General features: G+C 40.1%; 1 protein-coding gene across 4 annotated transcripts in view; it reads left to right on the forward strand.

The window, feature by feature from the left end:
- IGF2BP3 (insulin like growth factor 2 mRNA binding protein 3) overlaps positions 1–23,425 on the forward strand; it is a gene marked incomplete at its 3' end in the record, with an annotated part of 114,982 nt that overhangs the window by 59,212 nt on the left and 32,345 nt on the right. For 3 of the 4 annotated variants that reach the window (XM_080338511.1, XM_080338512.1, XM_080338513.1), the window contains exons 4-6: positions 13,314–13,365; positions 13,459–13,522; positions 22,073–22,357. In XM_080338511.1, the coding sequence (XP_080194637.1) occupies positions 13,314–13,365; positions 13,459–13,522; positions 22,073–22,357 (401 nt within the window). The remainder of the gene's footprint in view (positions 1–13,313; positions 13,366–13,458; positions 13,523–22,072; positions 22,358–23,425) is intronic. The other variant, XM_080338514.1, reaches the window with a different exon arrangement.

Genomic DNA, 23,425 nt, shown 5'->3' on the forward strand with positions numbered 1-23,425 from the left:
ACTTTAAATTCTCACAAAGGGTGTTTAGGTTTCCAGCCCAGCCTCTGGCGCTGGCAGCAGCTCTTCTAGTGTTGTTGTCTCTGCTGCCAGGGATGTTGTGATGTCCTGGAGGGGCCAAGATGGCAGCCTCTTTGTCTGAACCTCTCAAACCCATTTAAAGTCAAAAACCTTAAAAAATGTTGGTAAAAGGTCCCCAAAGCAGTGGACTTACCTTTTAAAGTAAAACAAAAATCCTCAGCTTCTTCTCACACCTTGCAGTTCCTAGCACTAAGTCTGCAGGAAGATGTTGTTAGTGGAGCTTCCAGGAGCTGTGCTGGCTCAAAGGCCTGTTCTTCAGGTTCAGTGTCCTTATTTTATTCAGAGCTACTGACACATCCTCATTGCTTATTGGGAAGTTTACTTCTAGCTTCACGTGGGGAAAGGGCGGTTTGGGTTCTCATGTTTGTTTTCTTGGCATTTCAAGTATTTCTCATCTCCTCTGGGATGCCGTGCTGTATGCGTCTTGTGTTTGTTATTCATAATTTAAGAAGCTATCTTTATAGTAGGTAGAACATGTGCAATGGGCCCATCTTTATTCAGCCAGTTGTTGTCTGAAGAGCATCCTGGAGTATCAGTGCTGAGCACAGCTCTGCCATGCTTTGTCAGAGGCTCTTGCCTGTCATGCTTCTAACTTTTTTTTCCCCTCTCCTTTTGGGTATCTGCATGTGATGCAAATAATGCTATCAGTGTTTTGTGTCTCATGCTTTCTGTCTTCCAGGCTTTTTGTAGGTGGTTGTTTTCATATGCTGAGCTGTTTCCACCTTACTGAAAATGAGCACTGGTGTATGTATATGGCCGTATTTGGTTATTAAGAGAACGTGTATTAGTTGATTTGTGAGGCTTTTGCTACTGCTTGTCTCTGTATCTCTCATTTATGTTTGTTCTTCATTCCCTTACACCCAGAAGTTGCTCTTGCATGATCACCGACCTGGGATCCTGATCCTCCTATCTGCTCCCTTCTCTGACCTGGTTGTGATACAGCTTGCCCCTAAGTGCTGTTGTCTGGATTTTTTTGGAGAACTTACTTTCATGATGTCCCTTACTTTTTAGGAGCAGCCCCAGTCCTTATTACTTCCACAGTAATTGGTCAATCCCCCAGTAACCTTTCCTACATGGTGCAGATCCAGTTCCCTGTGAAATCCCGGATGCTCCCACCTCACTCTTCATCCCCATTCCCAGAAGACCAGGCAGTGGTTAGGCCACTGGTCCCTGGGTTGCTGTGACCCCCTTGCCTCCCAGGTGGGCTACTCTTCCTTCAGCACTTGAGCTGCCTGTTCCCCATTTCTAGGGCCAAGCAGTAAGGAGAGGCCTGCTCCAGGCTTTTGGAGCAGGTCAGGCTGACTGGGGACAACTGTGAATTTCAACCAAAATATCAGATGGATGTGTCCATTTGATGCACTTGTCCATCCTGTGCCCTGACTTCCCCAAGTGGCTGTTGTACTCATTGACTACACTTTGCAAGCTCTTTGAGGCAAGGGCCATCCTGGTTTGTTGCTGCTTTTGTTATGCACAGCTGCTGTTTAATGCAAGAGGTGTGTGCTGCTAATGGTTTGAAATAAATTTTCCCTCGTTCTAGCAGTCCTCAGCTACTGAGCTCTGTATCTTGCTATGCTCAGCTCTGAATAGCACAAGTTTAATTCTCAGCCAGATGCCATGAGCTGGGATTTAAGAGCTGTGGCTCCCTAAATATTCAGCAGGCGAATAACCAAGATTTCTTATCTCCTCTTACACCACCTCCTCTTTCTTCTCATGTCAATAGCAAAGCACTGAAGTACTCTTTCCCTCTGTGCCTAAAAATCTAGTTCCCCTTCTGTTGGGCTGAGTATTTTGCTATGAATCAGTGAAAAATCAGAATGAAGTGTACATTCATACAGGCATATACTGGGGATTTACACTCCCACTTCCCTTATTTTCAACAGTGCTGACTTTTTAAATGTCAAAAAATTTAAATTTTAAGCCTCTTAAAGAGAATGAGTTGTTTTGACAAGAGGAGGTAGTTTATTGTATAGTTAGTTGCATGCCATTTACCAGTTTCACACTTTTTGGTGCCCTGAAGTATTGTTCACCTTTACTATTAATTTATTACAACTACAGACCTTTATGATTCATGTTTAGGGTAATATTGCTGCGGAGAGTTAAAGTACTTGGAGTGGAGGATAGCTCATGGAGCTACTTATGGAGCAGCAGTGAAACAGGATGGGAACCACTTATCTGATTACTGGCAGTGCCTTTTTCAGAGCATAAAAGAGAAGTTGCACTGAAATTGAGTGTCCAGGTTTCTGGAAAACAAGTGTCTCAGTCTAGCAACTGGTGTTATCAAACTGTTCAGATGTTTGCACAAGGGTGACTTTGCAAAGAACAGCTCTAATGGCTTTTTTAGTTGCTAAAGCCTGATGTCTTGAGCAGAGTAGGCTATTTAGTCGAATTGAAAACTTGGCTATAAAATAAGGCAGAGACTTATGTCTAAACTTTCCTGTGTGGCCATTGGAGCCAGTTAGAATAGAGAAGACCTCTGCTGTGCTGTATTTCGTTTATAGAATGGAATCATAGATTCTTTTTGTTTGGAAAAGACCTCTAAGATCGTTAAGTCCAACCATTAACCTAACACTGCCAAGTCTACTTCTAAACTATGTCCCTAAACCTCATCCATGTGTCTTCTAAATACCTCCAGAGATGGTGACTCCACCTCTTCCCTGGGCAGCCTGTTCCAATGCCTGACAACCTTAAGGTGAAGTTATTTTTCCTAATATCCAATCTAAACCTCCTCTGGTGCAACGTGAGGTGGTTCCCTCTTGTTCTATCTATTGTTACTTGGGAAAACAGACTGACATTCACTTCACTGCAACCTCCTTGTTCTTTTTGTGCTTTTCATAAGTAGACCTGAGAATCAGCAGACAATTTAATGATCTTCCAGGCAAGCAATTCTCTTTGAATAAAAGGACAACAAACAACCCAAAACCATATATCATCCATATTAGTTGGTGGTCCCTTTTTCCCTCTATGAATCCTGGTGCTTGTGAGGAATAAGGGCATTTAAGTTTTCAGGTCTGTGCAACTATAGGATATTAATTACTGCAAAGCTTGTGGAATGATGTAAACTGCCTCCTTGGTGACTGCATCTCTTTTCTCTTTGTAAGAGGGAAAACATTCTAATTTTATTAATAGTGAGACTGTACAATAAACTTGAAAATTGGAGAGCTTGCTGGTGACTGAACACATCCTGCAAAGCTGAGAATGGAAAACTCTTCTACCTTTCTTTGTAGAAGGCTCTGAACGCAAGTAGATGGAAGCAGAGTTTGGTCTTGAACCCCATTAGGTGTAGTTAACTCATTTAACTATCGCCGTTTTCCTTGAATTGTTCCAGTCATTGTACTTGTCATTTGATTTCTCCTTCAAAATTGACACTTAAAAGTAATTTATAGTCTGCAAGATGTCAGCTAACACTCAGCATTCACACTCTGAATTGTTTTGTTTGGGTATATATAGGTCAAATGGTATTAGCATAGTGCATCTCTTGGAATCTTAATTTCTAGTTTAGAAAATCACATTCAGAAGTTTGTGGGATTTTTGGAAACATCCTCCTAAACTTTACCTCTCAGATTAGTGCATCAGTTGGCCATAATGCTGGGATATTTTATACTACATTTGGAAGTCTCATAGATCTGAGTAAATGTGTGTTAAACAGAATTTCTCGTTAACTTTTTTTAATAACTTGGTTTTGAGTGTTTTAAATATGTATATTTTTATTTTTATGACTATCTGAATGATGAGGTAACTGCTAGATAATGTGCTTTACCGCAGAAATTTTCTACACTCAGAATTCCTGTGATTCCCCTTTGCTCCGAGATTCAGGTTTCTGCAACTTTGGCAGCACTTAATTGTTGTACTTTGCAAAGGTATCATCTCTGTAGAGACCTTTACCGTAATTTTATTTTTATCTGATTCTGCAGCTCAAAGTAATTCAAATACCTGAAGGTGGTGTTCTTGCTTTACTTGGAACTCTCCTCCTTGCTGTAGACTGTATATAACGTGTATTTTTGTCTGACCCCAGGCTCGACTTCTTGAATCCCATTAAAACCTTCTCTACTTCTTTTAGCACCCAGTGCCCCCCGCAGGGACTAGATAAAGTTGTCCCCTTTCCTCCCCTTGGCCTGAGAATAGCCATACAAAACAGGAGAGATGGATTGAGAACAAGTCTGCTCTAGCTGTTGGGATGACTTTAGCAAGTTCAGGTGTAGCTGTAACAACCCCCCAGGTGACTGAGCTGCCCTGTGTGCTGTGACACTGCTGCTGACACCCTGTGTTCAGGTACAGGATTTTTGCCATGCTGGCAAAATAACTGGGAGGGAGGGAAGCAGATAACATACACCGGCAGCTTGAGGGGAAGTTTCATATGAGAATATCCAGCAACCCAGCCCATGTGTCTGTAAGTCTCTGTAAAGGCAGATGACAATTCCTTCTCTCAAGTAGTCTCTTGTGCTTCAGAGACTCATTGTTTAGAGGTCAAATCTCTTAAATGTCTGGTCCACAGCAGTGCTGTCCCTTAATAGGACTGCCAGGAAGCCAAAGGCATGGTATGCACTTACGGATGACCAATTTAAAGAAAGGGAAGGGGAATCCTGTAATTATAACTCAAGTAAAATGCTTCAATCTTTTTATAGTTTTTCCTAGTTATAAAGAGATCTAAGATATTCATGAAGTGGTTGTTAAGGACTTATCTTTTTTTCCTGAAAGCTTGTCATCTTGAGTCTTGTGCACAATAGAGGGAACATCTCGGATGTGATCTCCATCTGAGTTCTAATATACTTTATTTTTATCTGTGCTAATCTGTGAACTTAATCCATTTTGCGTGATTTTCCTCTATGATTCCCTCTATCGTTTTTAGATAGTTATAAGCAGATCCTAGAGGAAGTGCTTAATGTTAGAATGTGGGACAATCTTCCCAGGAAAGGTTTCTCTGGTATCAAGCACTGACTTGGCTCTGTTTCTGCAATGCCTCAGCACACCTGTACCAGAAAGAACATTTTTTTCATACATGTGGACTCTTCATGAAGTTATACCCGTGTTCACCTTGAGAGATTTCTTGGAATTTGTAATTTTTGATTGGTTCCAAAAGGTGATTCAAAAAATTGATTTTTTTAGTCTGACAGATTTGTTATATTTGCAGATTTCCAGCTTCACAGAGGCCTTTTTTTTTCTTTTTAATAGCTACAGAAAATAGCTTTCAAAAGTGCCTTTCACACTCACATGTGCGTACACACACAGGGAAAAGTGTATAGGAGAAATACAATTATCCCTGATAAATCTTCCAATTAAACAGAACACATTTTCTGTAATGATATTGAGTTAATGAAATTGGGAGGACTGAAAGGTTGAGGGGGGAAAGGAAAAATGTAACCATTTCCTTTCTGGTTTTCATGGCACTGAGCAGGACGTTGCAGGTTGTGCGGTGGGGCTGAGCCGCAGCCTTTCTGACAGAGCCCAGCGCTGGATGCCTTCACGGGAAGGTGTCGAAACTGCCAATAAAGCACCAATTGTATTTCAATAATAGTACTGTGAGTAAAGCAGAAAATTTCTCCTTTATTCCAGTGTATTTTCCAAACATTCTTCAAAAATTTGCCGGCTCCCTTGCTTTTGTGTAGTCTGTCATTTAATCAAAGTTGGGCAACGGATGCTTGCTGGATAGTAATGCTTTTAGAGGTTTGCTGTGTGTGTGTGTTGTGTTTTTTTTTCCTTCCCTTTGGCAAACTAAAAATGAGATCGCGGAAGCGGCGGAGAGTGTTTCTAGTTAAACTATCCGCCTCGATGCGAGAGGAGGCAGATGAACACGAGTGAGTGTTGCTGCTACTTCCCACCACGTTTCACAACACCCATCTGCCAGCCCGGCATGTGATCCTTCCCTCACGCCAAGCCGCAGAAATGTCCTGGTAGCCCGTCTGCCTGAGGAGGAGGAAGACGGGGCCCCAGCAGTGCCCACGAGGAGACCCTGGGAACAGGGATTAGCTCTGTAAAACAGCAGTTGCTGCTTTTAAGGACCGATCTGTGTGATGGTGCTTTTTAATCCTCTAGAAATAAGGATGGGTAGTGAATTGGGAGTGTTTGAGTTAGTGTTAACCTGGTTCATAAACTCTGACACTATCTGAAACTGCTCTTGAATTTACACCTTTAGGGTGAGGAGAAGGGAGATTAATGAAGTATTGTAACAGATATTGTGTGGTGCTTAATTGCATTCAGATAATGTCACAGAAATACTTATTTCTCTGTGTTTTCAAACTCATTTTCATTTAATTTAGATGAAGCAAGAATAGAAGCTGCCAATTTGGCCATCTCTACATGATTCGTTATTTCGTAATACCTGTATCATATTCCCTCTCACTCCTTTCCAAACTGAATTATCCTGCTTCCTTTAATCTTTTTGTGAAGGAGGCCACCCATGCATCTAATATGGGGTTTCTTTCACCTTTCTATAAACATTTCTCAAGTACTTATTTTTTAAGCCTTTGAAACCGTTTAATGCCATTTGTCAGCCTTGATGCTATGATTTTTATTTTTTTATTTTTTTTTATCCCATACCTCGGTGTAATGCACACTAATCTTTCCTCCCTATCACACATTCAGAAGACTATTTCCAGCTCGGGGTGTAATGTGGGAACATGAAAGTACATGAGACTTTTTGTCTGCTCCATTCAGTACCTGGGCCAGCTTTGTAGCCCAAAAATTTCTTTTGAAATTTCTTCTATTTTCAGAGCTTCACTAGAGTACTTTCTTAGTGAATTTTCCTAGTATGAAATATAATTTTAAAAAAAGAGGGAGAGGTAGCTCTGATGCTGATCTTAATCTGTAATGATCTACCAAATTGCTCACGCTTGTTGGATTCCTCTTAATTTTTTCTTTAGAAGCTAACCTTCTTCCATCTGTAAATTATGCTAATCATAATGTGTGATTATTTTTTTTTGTAGATTTAAGGCAGGTCCTTTTAAATGTTGTTCTTGAATACTACTGTGGTTTTAAGGCATTTAGTCCTCTCTTTCCATTACCTTTTTATTCTATATACATCAAGGTGGGGTGTGTGTTTATGTATACATATATATAGATAGATATAGGTATAGATATATATATAGACAGAGATACACATACATATATACAAAAATTTAAATGGTCCAGCAGTATTTTCTGGAAATACTTATAATGACATGTGGTATGTGGAGTTAATTACAATAGTTGTAGTCATGGTTGCTTGTGAATACTCTACCTGAAGCCTATTTTCAGTTACTTTCCATCTTGGTCTTAATTTGAAACACTAAAGTTGAAACAGTTCACATCATCTCTTCCTTAGTTTTTTAACTGAGCATTTCGTGTGTTCAATAATGAGAATGAGGTAAATAGAAACCCAGTGTTTGCTCTTAGCATTGTAGGGAGGGACATTGGCTTGGGCCAGAGTGTGGTTCTGCTGTCAACTATAACAAGTCCAGTGTGTGTAGTGAAGATGACTTGTCTGTAAGAGCTGTGCCCCAGTTGCTCACCACACACTTTCTTAATTTTGTAGCAAGTCAAGGACTTTCAGGAAGACAAACCCCTTCGGTTAGGGGAGTCAAATGCTGCCATAGCAAATGGAATTCTACGTGTTCTGGTCTCTGGTGCCGGGCAAACTAAGTAGAAGTTGTCAGTAGTTGCTAACAGTGTGCTTTGTCTTCAGTTTGTCTTGTGACAAGCCTCAGGTCTGTCTCTTGCAGAAGTGTCGTATTCTCCTTGCTACCAAAAGTGGCTTTGAAGCTGCACTTTGAACACACAGACATGCTGAGCGCTGTGGAAAATCAAGCCCTCGGTGTCCAAATTGGTCACTCAATTAGTAGTTGCTTTGACAATTTTGGCTTTGTTCTCTGTGGTTCAGCTTTACATTCTTAAAACCCTGGTAATGCCACCTAAACAGAATTGTATTATAGGGTAAACTTATTAATAGTTTTGAACATTTGGATATAACTGTAAGTTCCCAGGAGAAGAATTCACTCCAGGGTTTGTATGGGATGTGGTAAATAAGCCAGAGTTATTGTTTTCAGGCGCTGCCTTTCTGGTGTGTGCAAACAATGACTTCAGCAGCTTCCAGACTTATTTTTCTGATTCTTCCAGACTATGGTCATGGTTTCATGAGACAGTAAACTGGGTATTGGAGGGCCTACAAGATGAAAAACACCATCACCACATGTTGCAATGCACTGAGCCATTGCAAACTGGTGTTGCCTATTCATATGCCTTCGTAAGGTTTTGGAGGAACAACTTCGTCCCAGCAGAATGTGTGCTGGTTTGGCTACTCCACATCCATGCTGCTCTGCCTTTACAAGGCACCAACATGCTCCGACCTTCTTTTTGGTAAAAAACGGATGAATTTGTTGTGCCTGGGCTCTGGCTGGTTGGCAGTGGGCCTGGACAGGCTGCCTTGGATGGGAGATGTGCTGGATGACCTGCTATTGAGCTCACCCATCCACCATGGCCTCCACACAGGTGTTACAGTGTCATCCAGTGACATCTTTCAAAAATTACTGCTTCCTCAGGGATTTACTAGGGGCTTCTTCATATTTATTTTTCCTTGTAAAGCCATGATAGCCAGGCCCCTTGTTTGGGATGCAATTTTTACCAGCAAAAAAAATTAAGCCAAACTGAAGGCACTTTCAAAAGCCTCTTTGGCCTTGTCAGTCATTGGCAGGTGGTGGGCCTGCAGCAGAAATGGTGGCTCTGCTGAGGTCCTGTTTTACACATTGAAGTCACAAATTGCTAGCCCTGCTTGTGCTGTGCTGCAAATCTTAGCACACCAGGGCCTGGTGAGTGTCACATCAGACTAGTTGTGCTACATAAATATAATTAATCAGAAATTGCCCTTTTTTGAGTAGACTTAAATATACCAACAGAGTACTTCAAGTGTGCAGATGGCATTAGTGGATCAGCCAGGCTTGACATCTGGAGTAATATCAGCGTTGCTCTGCACTCCTACCCTGTCCTTTCCTTACCTGGCTCTTTTGTTTCCTTTTACCCTGTTTCTCCTCTTTTAAATCGAAAAGCCACTTGCACCAACAACTTCTTGTTGTCTTTTTTTTTAATTCTTCCTTTCTTTTTATATCACTTGAAACACTCAGACCAGAAATTTCCATGTGGTCTCCTACTGAATGACCATAATCCTCCTGTCTCTTTTTCTGCCTCCACTATCTTGTGGTTTCAATTGTGTTGTCTAATTTTAACTCCCAGTCAACATGATGGGTGTCATGGAAGCAAAGGTGGTGGTTTAATGGATTTGCTCTGCATGTGTGGAGAAAATAACCTCAGGTTCTACTGCTGTGAAGTTCCCATCGCTAAGTGTGTGTGTGAGGAAGAAACAATATGGATAACTGCTTATAGACCAGATGTCTTGAGACTAATTTGCTTATGGTGTAGGGCAGAAATCCTACAGCACCATAAGATGATGTGTATGAAGTAGTCTGTTCTGAAAGTGTAGGAAACAACTGCTCTGGTTTGTTCAAAGGTGCTACTTCTAAACCTGTGAAATCTGCTTTGAAAACCAGGATATTTTAGTGTGTGCTTCAAGCTCTTGGCTCTACTGAAGAGTAATGTTTCGTTGTTTCTATTTTCCTTCGTAAAGCAGCCTCAATTTGTGGGGCTTGGTGTAGGGTAATGCTGTTTATAATGAAGTCAGAATTGGCTTTTAGAGCCTGATGAATGAAAGTCCACAGTATAAGACTGCAGCTTTTTGTGAGAGAGACATCTGTGCTATAACAAGAGCAGGAGACCCAATTTAGACAACTGCTAGAAGGAGCGCTCAAGAGAAGGAAAGACTTTTTTTTTTTTTCTAGCTTAGATTAAATATTTGTACAAATAAACTTTTCTTTTCAGCTGCTCATCAGAATTGCTGCTGCACCACCAACTTGGCTTTGAATTTTGTTCTGATTGCCCAACAAGGCTGTACACGAAGAGTGTTACGGAAGAGCAGCTTAAACAAAACATGTTTGTTTTGCAGCAGAACTAGAGGCTTTGGGCTAGAGAGAAAAAATTTGGGGAGAGGGAAAAGACAGTGCAAAGAGAAATATGAACAAATGAAAGATGTGAATAGAAACTGGCTGTTGCAGTAAATACTTGGGAAGCAAGAAACACATGCAAGAGTTGAGTTCTGTGTTTTGAAAGTGAGTTACGATAGAGAATCTGGCTTTGAATATGTTTGCAATGACTTCTCTCAAGTGCATCAGCTGGTTCAGTTAAGTGTTCTCCCCGTAAGAAGGTGGCTCCTCACATGCATACATCAGCAACTGCTCCTGATACTTTTTTACTAGTGCATTTTAAACACAGCCTGGTTAAAACACTGCCCCTGTGGTGTTGATCTTGTTTAAAACCTTGCTGCGTGAGACTGATGGTGATGAATATACAAGTGTCTACGCTGTGGAGAGCAAGTGATTTTGACCCAAGATGATTGTTTCTCATTTCAGTTAAAGAAAGGTCCAATCCTTTGAGGAAATTTCTCACAAATCTGTTTGGTAAAGCCAACTCTCTTAAGAATAGGGGAACTAAAATCACTTGGATTAAAGCCCAGACAGACACAGTCTCTGACTGAGATGGCTCAGAAGAGGATTAAGGAGCAGCCTAAGTGGACAACTCTCGGTGAAGAGGAGTGGGTTGCTAAATAGGCCATTCTGGGCTATTCCTCAGCATTAATGCCACAGGAACCTTTTGGTCCCTGGGCTCCTTGGAGAAGTTGCAAGGCTAATGTGTTGAGAGGTCTATGATGGCTGATCAGAAATACACTGAAAGTTAGTAGCTTTTAGAGAGAGTCTCTATCTTTAAAAAGTTATGTGAATTCAGCTTTAAAGTATTATTTTTCTTGGTGAAGCTGATGATTTTAATATGTGTGTCTTCATGTAAAGGTGTCCTTATCCCAGAACATGAATTTAATATGGAAATAGCTTACAAAATATTGGTTAATTTTTATCCAGCAAAGCCTTGTGGTACCTCTGGAATTCCAGCTTTGCTCTTTTCCTATATGATTAAAGATGACAATGAAATTCTGTGATTATTATTATTTTTTTTTTAAAGTGATGCGTCTTTGTAGCAGAGTGGACATGAGCCGGTGGTCTGCACGATTCACATGTGAACAAAATTTGTAGTAACTACCTAAAGACATTAGGTGACATTGTAGTATAGGCTGCTGTGTAATACAGCATGACTGTTGACATTTTATAGGGACAAGAAATTGCTTTATCAGACTTATGAACTCACCGGTATCCTGTTTTGAATAAACGTTTCAGAATGGGTCTCTGAACCAGTGACTTGCCGTTGCTTTTCTTGTTCTAAAACTCTAACCCCACCTGAGATTCTGTTCACCTGCTGAGATCAGTGGAGGGACAATTACCACTTAAGGTGTCTGGGGAAGAAGACTTTCCTCTAACCATGTGGAAGTGTGGCCACAGGCCTGCAAGACCTCACAACTATCCCTCTTCTCTGTGCCAACGTTTCAATTATCTTAACAGGATCTTTTACAGCCTTTAATTTATTTTAATTCCCTGGAGCATATCTACTTTGGTAATACTTAGTGAATTTCAGAGCAAACTTTTCCTTAGTTTCAAATCATCAGATTTGAGGTGTGGCAGAAAAATTGGTTTTTTTTTTTAGGGGATTGAAAAGGCAAACTCTCAAACTAGGCTGATCTCTACTTGGAGGATAAGTCAATTAACAACTTGTCTATGAAAACAAAACGGTTGCCAAGAAAACTTAGTAGATTCTATACAAGAAGGATGGGGGAATTCTGCAGTTAGAAGTAGTAACACATTGCTCAAACTTGGTGAGCAGTGCATTACCTTTTAAATACCTGGCTTGAAATATTACCTTTGAAATGTCTGTGTGCAATTTCAATTTTAATAGGTGGTAAAGACTGGAAATTATGCTGATGTATGCTGTCATTAAGTTTGGGCAGATAAACTGCGATTTCTCTTCAATGTCTTTTATATTGTAGTAAAAATATACTGTACATTAATAAATTATAATTTGGAATTCTTAATTTAATGAGGGTTTAGACTTTGAATTTTACACTTTTATGGACTTAGGTTTTGTGCACACTCAGTTGCTGGTTATAGCAAGTGGAGGTGGACTGCAATGGGAAGCCGCACTGATGCGTTTTTATGTCGACTTCTTCCCTTCTGTCTCTGCTTCTTATTTTCCTTCCTCTCCCGAAAGGGTTTCTTTCCTCCCTTGCATTGACATTTTGCCATAAGAGACTAATGGGAGTGCAGAATGGCACTTCAGTCACAGAAGAGTTTGCGAGTTTACCTTTTCACTCAGTGGTGTAAATGGTGAACTCTTCCAGCATGATTTTAATTCTTGAGACAAAACACTAGGATGGAACAAACCACAATGATATACTTGTGTTCTGTGCTAGTTATTGCCACAGTTCCTGTTTTCTGCAACATTATTTCTCACCACGTGAATTTTAGAAGTGATACGACTGTGGGTATTTTAATATTTTAACTGGAATATTCTGACACCTTGATTTTCCTGAAAGTCTTATTGTTTCCTGCCCCTTCTTCATCCTCCATTTGACTAGAATAAATTATGCCAAATAAAACTTTGTTCAGATTTCTTTTGCCCCTTGTCATATGCTTTCATCTATTCCTCCTTAGCTTTCTGCCAATTTGTGAAGATACTGTTGCGAGTGGTTCTGCTGGAATGGGTTTTTGGGAAAACTGTCAAAATATTTGCAGCTCCTGGTGTGCTAGTTTGTCTGGTTAACTTCTCCATGTAGACAAACCCCCACTAAATAAGAGAATAAGATATTTTTATGTACTATCTATGCTTATTGGTGGGGGGAAACAAGAAAAAGCAATGGAAATTTTTTTATATATATATATAAATAAATAAAATATGTATGCTTGGGTTACATGGAAAAATTCCAGATTTGCTGCTCTTTAATTCTTCCTGCTTCTGCTTATAGCCCAATATGAGAACAGGGGATTTGAAGGTTTATTTTCAAAGTTTGATACAGCGCAGTGTGATTTTTTTGGAGTTATGTTCCGCATTTTCAGATTGATGAGGTTTTAAAGACAGGTTTTTCTATGGTGAGAAAGAAGACCAGCAATGTGTGTTTGTTCTTCCCCAAATAATTAACATTTCTACCTTATTGGAGCAGATGTCTTGAATGCTATGTTCTGATAAAATTATTACAAACCTTAGTGTTTTCACAGGCTTTTTTGTTTTGTTAATCTGCTTGGAAATTGAGATCTGTTATTTCTCTTCTCTCTTGATAGGTGCTGGATAGTTTGTTAGCTCAGTATGGAACAGTGGAGAACTGTGAGCAAGGTATGGCTCTGCTCTCAAATTGCTTTCAAATTTGTAGTGGGAAGTGAGTGCTCACTGAACTTAACCTTTTTTTCATCCCATTTTCCTCTCTAGTGAACACTGACACGGAGACTGCAGTTGTAAATGTAACATACGGCAATAAGGACCAGGCCAGACAGTAAGTACCTTATTTACTTGTTACTGTCATTTAACTTTTATTTTGGAATTCATGTTGTTGCTATTTTTATGTACAACTTTGCTTCTGATTAATTTATCATTAAAACGATCATGTAAACATTAACCCTTAAGAAACTCTCTTGGTCTTCCCTTTGCCAAGTCTTGTGTGCATTACCTTAATTTGTCATTTTTTTGTCATCAACTTGCCCTGCGCTTTGATTAAAAATAAATTAATAATTTTGAACACTGAAAATTGGGGTAAAATAATTTGTCCAGAGAGGGTAGAAAGTCAGTGATTTACCAGTGACAAAGGATGGAGATTATTGCTTAATTATTTTAGCTATGTTTTAAAAAAAGCTTTGTGATGTCCTTTTACAGTAACTTTTCTCTCTTCTGGTGAGCAGCTGCATTCTTCTCCTATTTGATTCCGTTGTTTTGCCATGACTTTAAGATTTTTTTTAAATCAGAAAGTTTAATGTTGTTTTCAAACACACAAAAAAATCATAATCCTAATACCTAAAATAAATTAATCAGGCTTTTTGAACTTTAGGCCACATTTTATGCTTGCTTGTCTCTTCAGTAGTTGATAACTTTGAATCTAGATATTGAAGTTTAAAAACATAATGCTTTACTTAATGGTTGTATATACTTTTCCTTTAAACAGCCATATTACATATTATGGCATAAGTTTAATTTTATTTTACCACCATGGGTAGAAAAATGAGTTGTGTGTTCCTTAATTTTTAATCTGGTGACATAAACGTTTTTCCCCTCTTTCTAGCTGTAGCAGGTTAAACAAAACCAAACCCAGGGAAGAGCCTACAGTGATCTTTTAATTTTAACTTTGAAATTTCTGCCACCTTGTGGCTGACTAAAATCAGTGGTTAAGATGCAGAGTATGCTTATGGTATGCATTAATTCAAAATTACAAATGAAATAATATTTGTACATATAATTAAGTAATTACAACTTCTGTGTGACTTGAATGCAACACATGTATTTAATCTTTCCAAGTGTTAGGTTACTTGTTAGTATATTCTAAACAAATGTGATGGGAAACTTGTGTCAGTGGTGTCTCCTTTGTACACTGAAGCTGAAGGATACACTGTTCTTCTTGAATTCACTATTTAACTTTTCTTGAAACCTGAATCATTCAGGTTCTTCTATTGTTTTTAATTCTATTGTGCAGTAGTTAAGAAAAATGTTGAATTTCTAATTCTGAATAAACCTATGGTGCAATGTTAAAAATTTATGCTAAATGTGCCAGTTCCTTCTTTAACAATGTAAGAAGGAAGTACCTAAAATACTGTGGAAAGAAGCATGATGCATACTTCAGAGCTCTCTGTCATCTGTGATTTGGCTTCCTGGACTTCTGCACTCTCTTCTAAAGTTGAAAACAGCAACATTTTCCCTCCTCAGACTGTACTTGCAAAATTTTAAGTTCAGTTCTGAGGAAATGCTGTGATAAGCCAAGACTGTAAGAGCATCTGAAATAAAATACTGTTTTGCATGAGAAATTTCATGACAATAACTGAAAACATCTTGAGTTGGAAGCAGGTTTGAAGCATAAATGTTGGTGGAGTGCCTGAAGAGATACAAGTTGAATGATGACATAGAATTTGGTTGTCTTTAACAGGTAAAGTGAGTGAGGAAGCCTTGCTTTGCTTTTGTGAATGATTTTATACAGACACAGGGTTCAGGATGTGGCCTTGCAACCATATAGAAACCTCTTGGAGGAAGAAGTGGCTGGACTGAGGCTTTTCTAGGAAAGAACTGTGAGGAATTGCACTAAAGAATCACTGTAGGCCCTGTGCGTGTGGCTCTTCCGCAGTGATGGGGGTGGTGTGTCAGTTGAATGGCTTTCCCAGCCGTGACCTTGCTTGTTGGAACTGGCTGTGGTGGACAGCAGGTCTGTGGAGGGGGTGGTACACAAGTGCTGAGAGCTGATAAAAGGCAGCTTTGGTCAGCCTGTGCAGTACCAGGACTAACAAGAACTGACTTTATGAAAAGCTGTTTAGAGTTGTTGAGAATCATGCAGCTGGTAACAAGATTTGTATTTTGTAATTTAGTTGTTTAAGATAAATCATGCTCCTAGCTGTGACTTTCAGAGAAAACACTGACATTAAGTTTTCTATGTCACTGCATACAGTGGTTCCCCAGTTCTAATTGTGTCTTTTCTGCACTTTTTGCAACGCACGTACTAACCACACAGTTAGTGCTGGCTGAGAGAACACGCAAAGTTGGCCACTTTCCCACTGGATAGACTATGGCATTGCTGTGCCTGTTGGAGTGTGCACTGGCAACACTGTGCAAAGGTGCTGTAACACAATCTGGAGATATTTTTGATAAGCAGTTCTAAACAAGTGTGGTATGCATTGCTCGGAGGATGTTACTTTTGAACAAAACTTTTGGTTCCACCCAACTGGGGAACTGAGTCTTCTTCTGTCTTGCAAGTCTAATTGTTGAGGCAGAGACTTTTTTTTTCCTCTAGGCTGGTACTGCAGTTGCGGAATATTCAATACAGGGCTGTATCCAAAATTAACTTGGAAACTGAAATTGGTGAGGAAAGCTGCAGTGCTTCTGAGAAACAAGTCTTGGATGGAACACGCAGCACCTAAATTCTGAGGCGCGCACAGTTACCGACTTCTAGTTGGAATGGAGATCTATGGCTTTGGCGTATTGTAGTGATGCCTCTTTCCTAGTTGGATAGGCATGAGGCTGTCTTGACAGAAAAAGCAGGATGCTGCTCCTCATCTTTGTGTGGTCAGAGTGGGGGACCCAGGTGGCAAAGCCCGATAGGTTTGTGGAGAGGTGTAGAGCAAGCAGAGAGCTGTGCACGAGCCTACAGGAACCACCCTTTGCTTGCTGGGATGTGGGTAGCAAGAAGGCTGGGACTGCTAAGGCACGTATGTGACCCCGTCCCTCTCCTCTCTTGGGAGGAGGAAGGTGTTTTTCCAAGTAGGAAACTGCTGTGGCCACCATCCTACTCAGAAACTGGAGAGGGCCTTCCAAAGCACGTGCGCACTGCTGTGGCACACGTAACTACTGAACATCATGGTGGGTTATGGAGTATTTGCAAGAGGGGAGTTCAGAGGGTCAGAAGTAGAGCCTGGAGCCCATGGCTCAGCCTGAACAACCTGACCAGTTTCACATAGGTAGCTTGTGACCTGCTTATCAAAGGGCCCCATGTCCCCTCCCAATATTGATCCCTGGTTGCAACCAGCACGACGTGCTGATTGTGTCGTTGTGATGTGCTGCCATCTAAGTTATGGCTATTATCTTGAAAAGTCACACCACCTCCTCTTTCCCTCCCCAAAATGTTCCAGTGTGTAGGAGTCTAATGCATGCTACAGGATTTAGCTCTACCCAGGATTTTGGAAGGGAAATTTTGTGCAAAGTTGGTCTCATATATATGGAGTGGGTGTGTATTCTTTTTAGTATGGGGCTGGGTGGGTTTTTTAATCTTATTTTTTAGCTCAGGAATGAAGTATGTCTGTTGGTTGCGTCTCATAACTGATGGTGTATTTTATATGCAGGCTGTGATGTGAGGAGTTCAGCATCTGCATCTTTGCAGATATTAGTAGGAATATAAGTAGGTACATTATTTAAGTGTTCAGACACTAGTGATCACTTTTTAAAAAAAAATATTTTTTGCAAGTATTCTAATTAACATTTTCAGTAAAGCACAATGCTCTGTATGTGTGTAGACACAAGATATATCCTTGATGAATAAGAGTTGACATAACTAATACTTTTACCTGCCATCATGGGTTGGGGCTAATGTTGCCATAGGAACGATAATACTGAAAATTCAGTGGTGTATGATTATAAGCTTAGATTTATTTTTTTTGTTTTTATTTTCAGAAATACTAATGAAAACTCTATTTTAATGGAAAAAAAATCATTATGCCAAAGACAAATTGCCATGTATATCTGTCTTCTCAGTATGCAAATGTCTGTTCAGGGAAGATAAAAGAAAGGTGGTGTACATATAAACTGCATGTGGGAGTGAAATATGTTCTCCATCTAGTGCTTAGTGTCATCACACTATCAATGGATGAATGATTTCCAGCACAAGACTTGGTGCTTTTACTGGATTCATTTATCTAGGATGCTTAACCTCTACTAGCATCAGAAGGGAGAAGGCTGGGCAAACATCCTCTCTTAGGGAGCTCATGAGAGAATGGTGGTGAGATGTCATTTTGATGGGAAAAATTCAGGTGACTAATTCACAAAATATTCATTTGAATATTTCATTTTTATGTAGGGACCCTCTTCTGAGCAGGTGTCATGTGAACATAAGCTAGGCTGTTATACATCTTAGCAGAGTATAAGTAGTACTTGCTGTAGTCTCTTAATTTGTTTTCTAAAAAAAAATTCTGAACTACACTATGAGATTCCTGTGGACCAGCTCTTGTGGGTATATGAAACAGAAGCGTTTTCAATTTCCACTAAATATTGAATATTAAAGAAGATTTTAAGGTGGAGGGCACCACTTCATGAGGAAATGTACTGAATTTTTCTCCATCTTTGTCCTCATGAAGTGACTAGGACTTTTTAGCCCTTGCACAAAAGATGGTTTGTGGGTTGTTTCAGTGAGTACCAGTAGTGCCCTCAGACAGAGGTAACCTGCACCACTTTCATTAACTTGAGGCCATGGAAGGAGCCCCCCAGCCCTGTTTGGGAAGTCTTAGGTCTCTGTGGAAAGGCAGAGGAGGTATTGCTGTCATTTGGACTTGAGTTTCTGAGGTGGTCAGTCTGTGTGAGGATGTGCTTTCCAAAAGAAGCTGGATTGAACATGTTTGGTGAACTGAAGCAGATGCTACAGCAGATGTGAAGAACCAGTCACTTGCTTTCCTCTGAGGCTTGGGCTTTCCCAGAGAATGGGGATGGCTCTCCTGATAGCAAGTCCTGCCCTAAATGCTGTTTTACAGGGAATTTGCGCCCATCTGGAGGACAGTCCCTAATCACTCACTTATCTTTTTGATTTCTTCTCCCCACTTCCTCCCTGCCCCCCACTCTGGAATGCTGCTGAGATACCTCTAAAACTTTGGGCTTGTTATGGTGCTCGAGGACTGCTGAGCCATCATCTTGTCCGATTCCAGCCCTATGTTTTGTGACACAAAAAAGATAAAAATTAGTTCAGAACAGGTAAATACAGGTGTATGGCAATAATTTAAAAACCTAGTGGAAAACTGTCAAAGATTGGAATGTGAAGGCCAGGCTTGACAGCCAAAGTGACCCTTCAAAAGCTGTGGTCTTGTGTATTCTGTAAGAAATGCACCAAAACTGCGTATTTGGGTGCGTCATGGAAAATAAGTTATCCTGGAATTCCTCTGTGTGTGCCCAAATCAGAGTGTGAGGCCACCTACCCAGGAAACATCAGCTCCATAAAAGGCTTGGGAGAGCAGCATATAATGACCAACTCTTCTGCTGACTTCTTGTCACTTGAACAAGTCAAATTATCAAATGAGTCAGCCTATGAAATATGAAGAACTCTCTGACTCAGAGGGTGAACTAGTTGTTTTAAAGTGTTCTCTATAAATATCTAGACTAATTTAAACAAGTGATACTACTGTAGTTTCTCTAGTATACTAGAGAATCTAGTGTACAGTGCTACAGACACTGTAGTATCTCTAGTATCCAAATAGTGAAGTGAACTTTGAAGCAGGTTTGCCTTCAAATACTTGCTCAAAAGCAACCTATCCAATATTTTTAGTGTGTTATTCTTCCATGTTATCATATGGCTTTGGTGGCCAGGGATTATTCACTGCTGACGTCACTGATTTTCCACAATGAACTTTTTGAAGTTTGCTTTTAATTTAAGGTACTTATAAATTGCTAAACAGCCCTATATAAGTTGTTCTTAAGCAGAAAAATTCCAGTGTTATTTCCAGAAAAAGTATGGCGCATATATATATATATATATATGCCAGTTGTTGTATATTTTTGTTTGTGAAAACATGATAGGTATGTAGCTTGGTTGCAAACAAAAAGCCTAATATTTTCCTCCTACCACTTCTAAGGAAGAGTGAGAAGTCTCATGCACTGTTTTAATGTAAAGCTTTGTATTAGTGCTGGAATTCTGGTCTAAAGGTAAGATTGAAGCATTTTGGGAAAGAAACAGTGTCTGAACTTGTCAAATGAATGCATGGAAGGGAATGAGTTGGGATGGATATCAATCTGGAGCTTGTTCATGAAATCGTTGGTGTTCATCTCTCCAATATCTTGAGGTTTGTTTCCAAAAGAAAAAGGGCTTGTGCAACTGCACTGTCTACTGGTGCAATTTCTCTCTCGCAAAGCAGTTCAGCTTTTTGGTTTATTTCAATAAAACTCAACCCAGACACAGAAGCCTCATATTTGCAGCCAACAAGAACTTAATATGTTCAGGCCGCATAAAAAGGAAAGGCTGCAGACTCCTTTCGCAGATAGGATCTCCATGGAGAGGGACTTGGGCAGAATGTATTTTGGGCATTGGAAATCCATGCAGAAACTAAAGCTTGAGAGAGAAATCCATAGGAACGCAAGTTTTGTTAATCCTGCTGCTCACTGCCCTTACTGTTTTGTAAATACAACTTTCTGTGTAATAAAATGCTCTTTAAAGTCCACGGAGTATGAGTTAAGAAATGTCAACTTTGAAACAGCCTGAGCAAATTTTAATCCAACTCTTTTGTCATATTCTTGAAGAGATTCTTCTGTTGTGGGAGCAATTACACTGCCCCTCTTCCCAAAGGACCTGTGTCTCATTCAGTGAACAGAAGTATTTAAAGAGCAGTGATCAGTTATTCAATATCTTGCTTTCCTTGTTGTTCAATAGTATTGCCTTGAGCCTTATTTATTACCAGCCCTTATTACACACCACTCCAAAGACACAAATTACTTGTTTTCTCATAAGCTCTTTGCTGTCTGACTGAAGTATTTCAAGAATACTGGTTCAACACCTGGGAGATGAGGGGCATGTTATCCCCAGTACTTGTATGAGACTTCTCACCTGCAAAGCTGCTATCACAGGGAACACCCAGGAGATAAGCAGTACTTTTCACTGGCTACCCTTGAAAATTGAAGCGGTTGGCTAGCATCATCCTTTATCTCTGCAGCAGGGGCAGGAGTAAACTGTTGCTGAAGGCAGAGTTTAGTAAACTGGCAGTAACCACCAAAAAATGTACATGAACAGAAAAACTGGATGAAGTTTAATTTTCAGGGAGCTTGCTCTAGAGCATATGGTGATTGGAGCTTTTTACAGAAAATGTTGGTGGGTTCTTCAAAATGGGATGGAAACCTCCTCCCTTCCACTAGTGTTTTTAATTTAAATTTTATCTTTAAACAAAATCCCCTAGTAAACTTTGGTCCAAGATTAAGCCTGGCATTTATAAACTACCCCAAATCAATGCATGTTTCAGTGATATCAATATATCATATTGCTGATAATCTGAATAGTATGCCTGCTGTAGTGAAACTTGAAATGTCTGTCTTGAACAAATGCATTAATTTTATACCACTAGCTTACCAGCACTTTCTGTGTAGTTTGAATTATTCTTATTGTTTTCTACCTCTTTAACTGCATTGACTCTATTCTGTTTGTGAGTGGAAGGTCATCCACTCTTCAGAAATCTGACCCTTAAGGTGAGGGTTGTGCTCCCTCTGGGAGGCAGAGGAGACCAGCAGCTCAGGCTGACTTGCAAACTTGGCCCTGTCTTGGTTAGACAGAGGGGCTTGGCAGGGGTGAGCTGAGCAACCGGGTGGATATTCGGCACGATGGACCACAGCGTGTGTTGTGTGCATTTGGGAGACATCCCTCTGTGATATTTGACAGAGGGCTCTGCTTTACCTAGAAAGCACAAGAGAGCCTGAAACACTGTTTAAATGCCTTCTCACACCTCTGCATCTGTGGAGAGTTTAGCAGAGGTGTTTGCTTTAATTTCCTAGTTAATTTTTAAACTTGCTTACAACAGGACTAGTTGGTAAGTTATGAGGTGCTGTTGTGGTCTGCATAGTGGTGTTTCAAATGACATTGTCTGGTTTTGAAGGTTTTTTATTTTTTATTTATTTTTTTTTTCTCTCCTGTCATAGCTATGTCAGTTATTGCAAAAACTCCAGCCAAATAGCTGTGCTGGCAAAAACCCTAATGAAGGTGCTGTGATAGCAGCTAAAAAGTTTTCCCTCTGGTGCAGCTTTAATTCTATTTGGGAAACTGATTTAAATTAAATCAGGCAAAAGAATGCTTTTGAGTGTATAAGCTCTGTCTCCTGTGAGGTTTTGCTGATAGGGTTACACCAGCAAAACCTTCAAAGTGCACAGAAGCCCAGAGCAAGCAAGAGCTAACTTGTAGTCCTTAATATGGTGCCTTAAATACAAAGAAAAAGTTATTCAATCAAAATTTTGACTGAAGAATTTTTGAATGGTAACTTTTCATATTGGAATCAGTTTTTAGCCTTGCCATGTGATTTAGAAAGAGCAAAAGTCTATATCTGAATGAGTTGTCATTTCATAAGGCCCCGCATATGACTGTGGGTTTTTTTTTTCTCTTCTCTCCTTCCCTTTGCAAACAAAGAGCAATAGAAAAACTGAACGGGTTTCAGCTTGAAAACTATTCCTTGAAAGTTGCATATATCCCTGATGAAATGGCAGCTCAGCAACCTCCGCAACAACATCCCCAGGGAAGACGTGGATTTGGACAGAGGGGTGCTCCAAGGCAAGGATCACCCAGCGCAACCACGAGGCAGAAACCACAGTCAGACGTTCCTCTACGGATGCTGGTTCCCACACAGTTCGTGGGAGCCATCATTGGGAAAGAAGGAGCGACAATCAGAAACATTACAAAGCAGACACAGTCCAAGTAAGTTGTTTTACAGAACTGTAGTTGTAAGCTTTAATATTGTGTCCTCATCTTCCGTGTGAAGGAAAACTTGCGAAACTTCACAACTAACCTGGGTGGTCAGAGAGTAAATGAAGATAACAATGAGAAGGAAATATTTTGCAAGATTTGTTTAAGGATTGGATTCTGTCCTCGACACATGTTCAAATACTAGCTGACTTGTTTCTTCCTTTTTTTTTAAAAAAAAAAATAAAAATGAAATTGGGCTATGCTAGTAGGATGGTATTTGATGCTGAAGAATTTGCTTACAGACATACTAATAAGGTTCTGGCACAAAAAGTGAAACTGAAAAAGCTGTAATATATTGGTCTGTGGGACATGCAATCAGTGTGGTGACATATCCAAGACTTTAAGTGTTTATTCTAGCTTTAGCTTAATTTAAGGCGTTCTTAGGACTTAAACGTTTTCAATTCAAGAGCGGGGAAAAAACCCAACCAAACAAAAACACAGCCAAAAACCTAACCTTCCTCTTTTGCATCACTACTCCTTGCACCTCATCCCCATGTATTGCTGTTGAATACATTCATTGCTATCAAGTTGCAGACCACACCAAAACACAGATTAAGGAAATGCACGGGAAGCAAGAAGCTAAGTGACTTAAGAAGCTTAGAGCACTGGAGTCTAGAGATGCTGGAGGAGATTGTTTCCAGTGTGTGTTAAATCCCTATCCACAAGGAAGAGCTCAGCGCAGGTGCAGAGGGAGGTGGGGATTGTATTTGAAGTATTCTTCCAGGATACCCCTAAGAGTGAGGAGTGAAATATGCTGCCTTCAGCTGGTATGAGCCCCTAGCCCGCTAGTTACAGCATGCAGGACCTGTAAATGAGCTGTAAGTGAGGGGTGTGAGGGTGGGTGGCTTCAGTTTTGGGAGTAGTTAATGAGGATAAGGGAGTCCTCTCTAATCACACCCCTCACAAACAAGCAGGCTCCCCCTCCTCCCTCAAACCCAGGATTATCATGATGCTCCTTTCAACCTCTCATTAGCATGTTGTATCCCAGGAGACTACTTGTGTTTAACAACACAAATTTAA

Source organism: Nesoenas mayeri (assembly GCF_963082525.1).
Source record: "Nesoenas mayeri genome assembly, chromosome: 2".
In the NCBI taxonomy this organism is placed as follows: Eukaryota; Metazoa; Chordata; class Aves; order Columbiformes; family Columbidae; genus Nesoenas; species Nesoenas mayeri.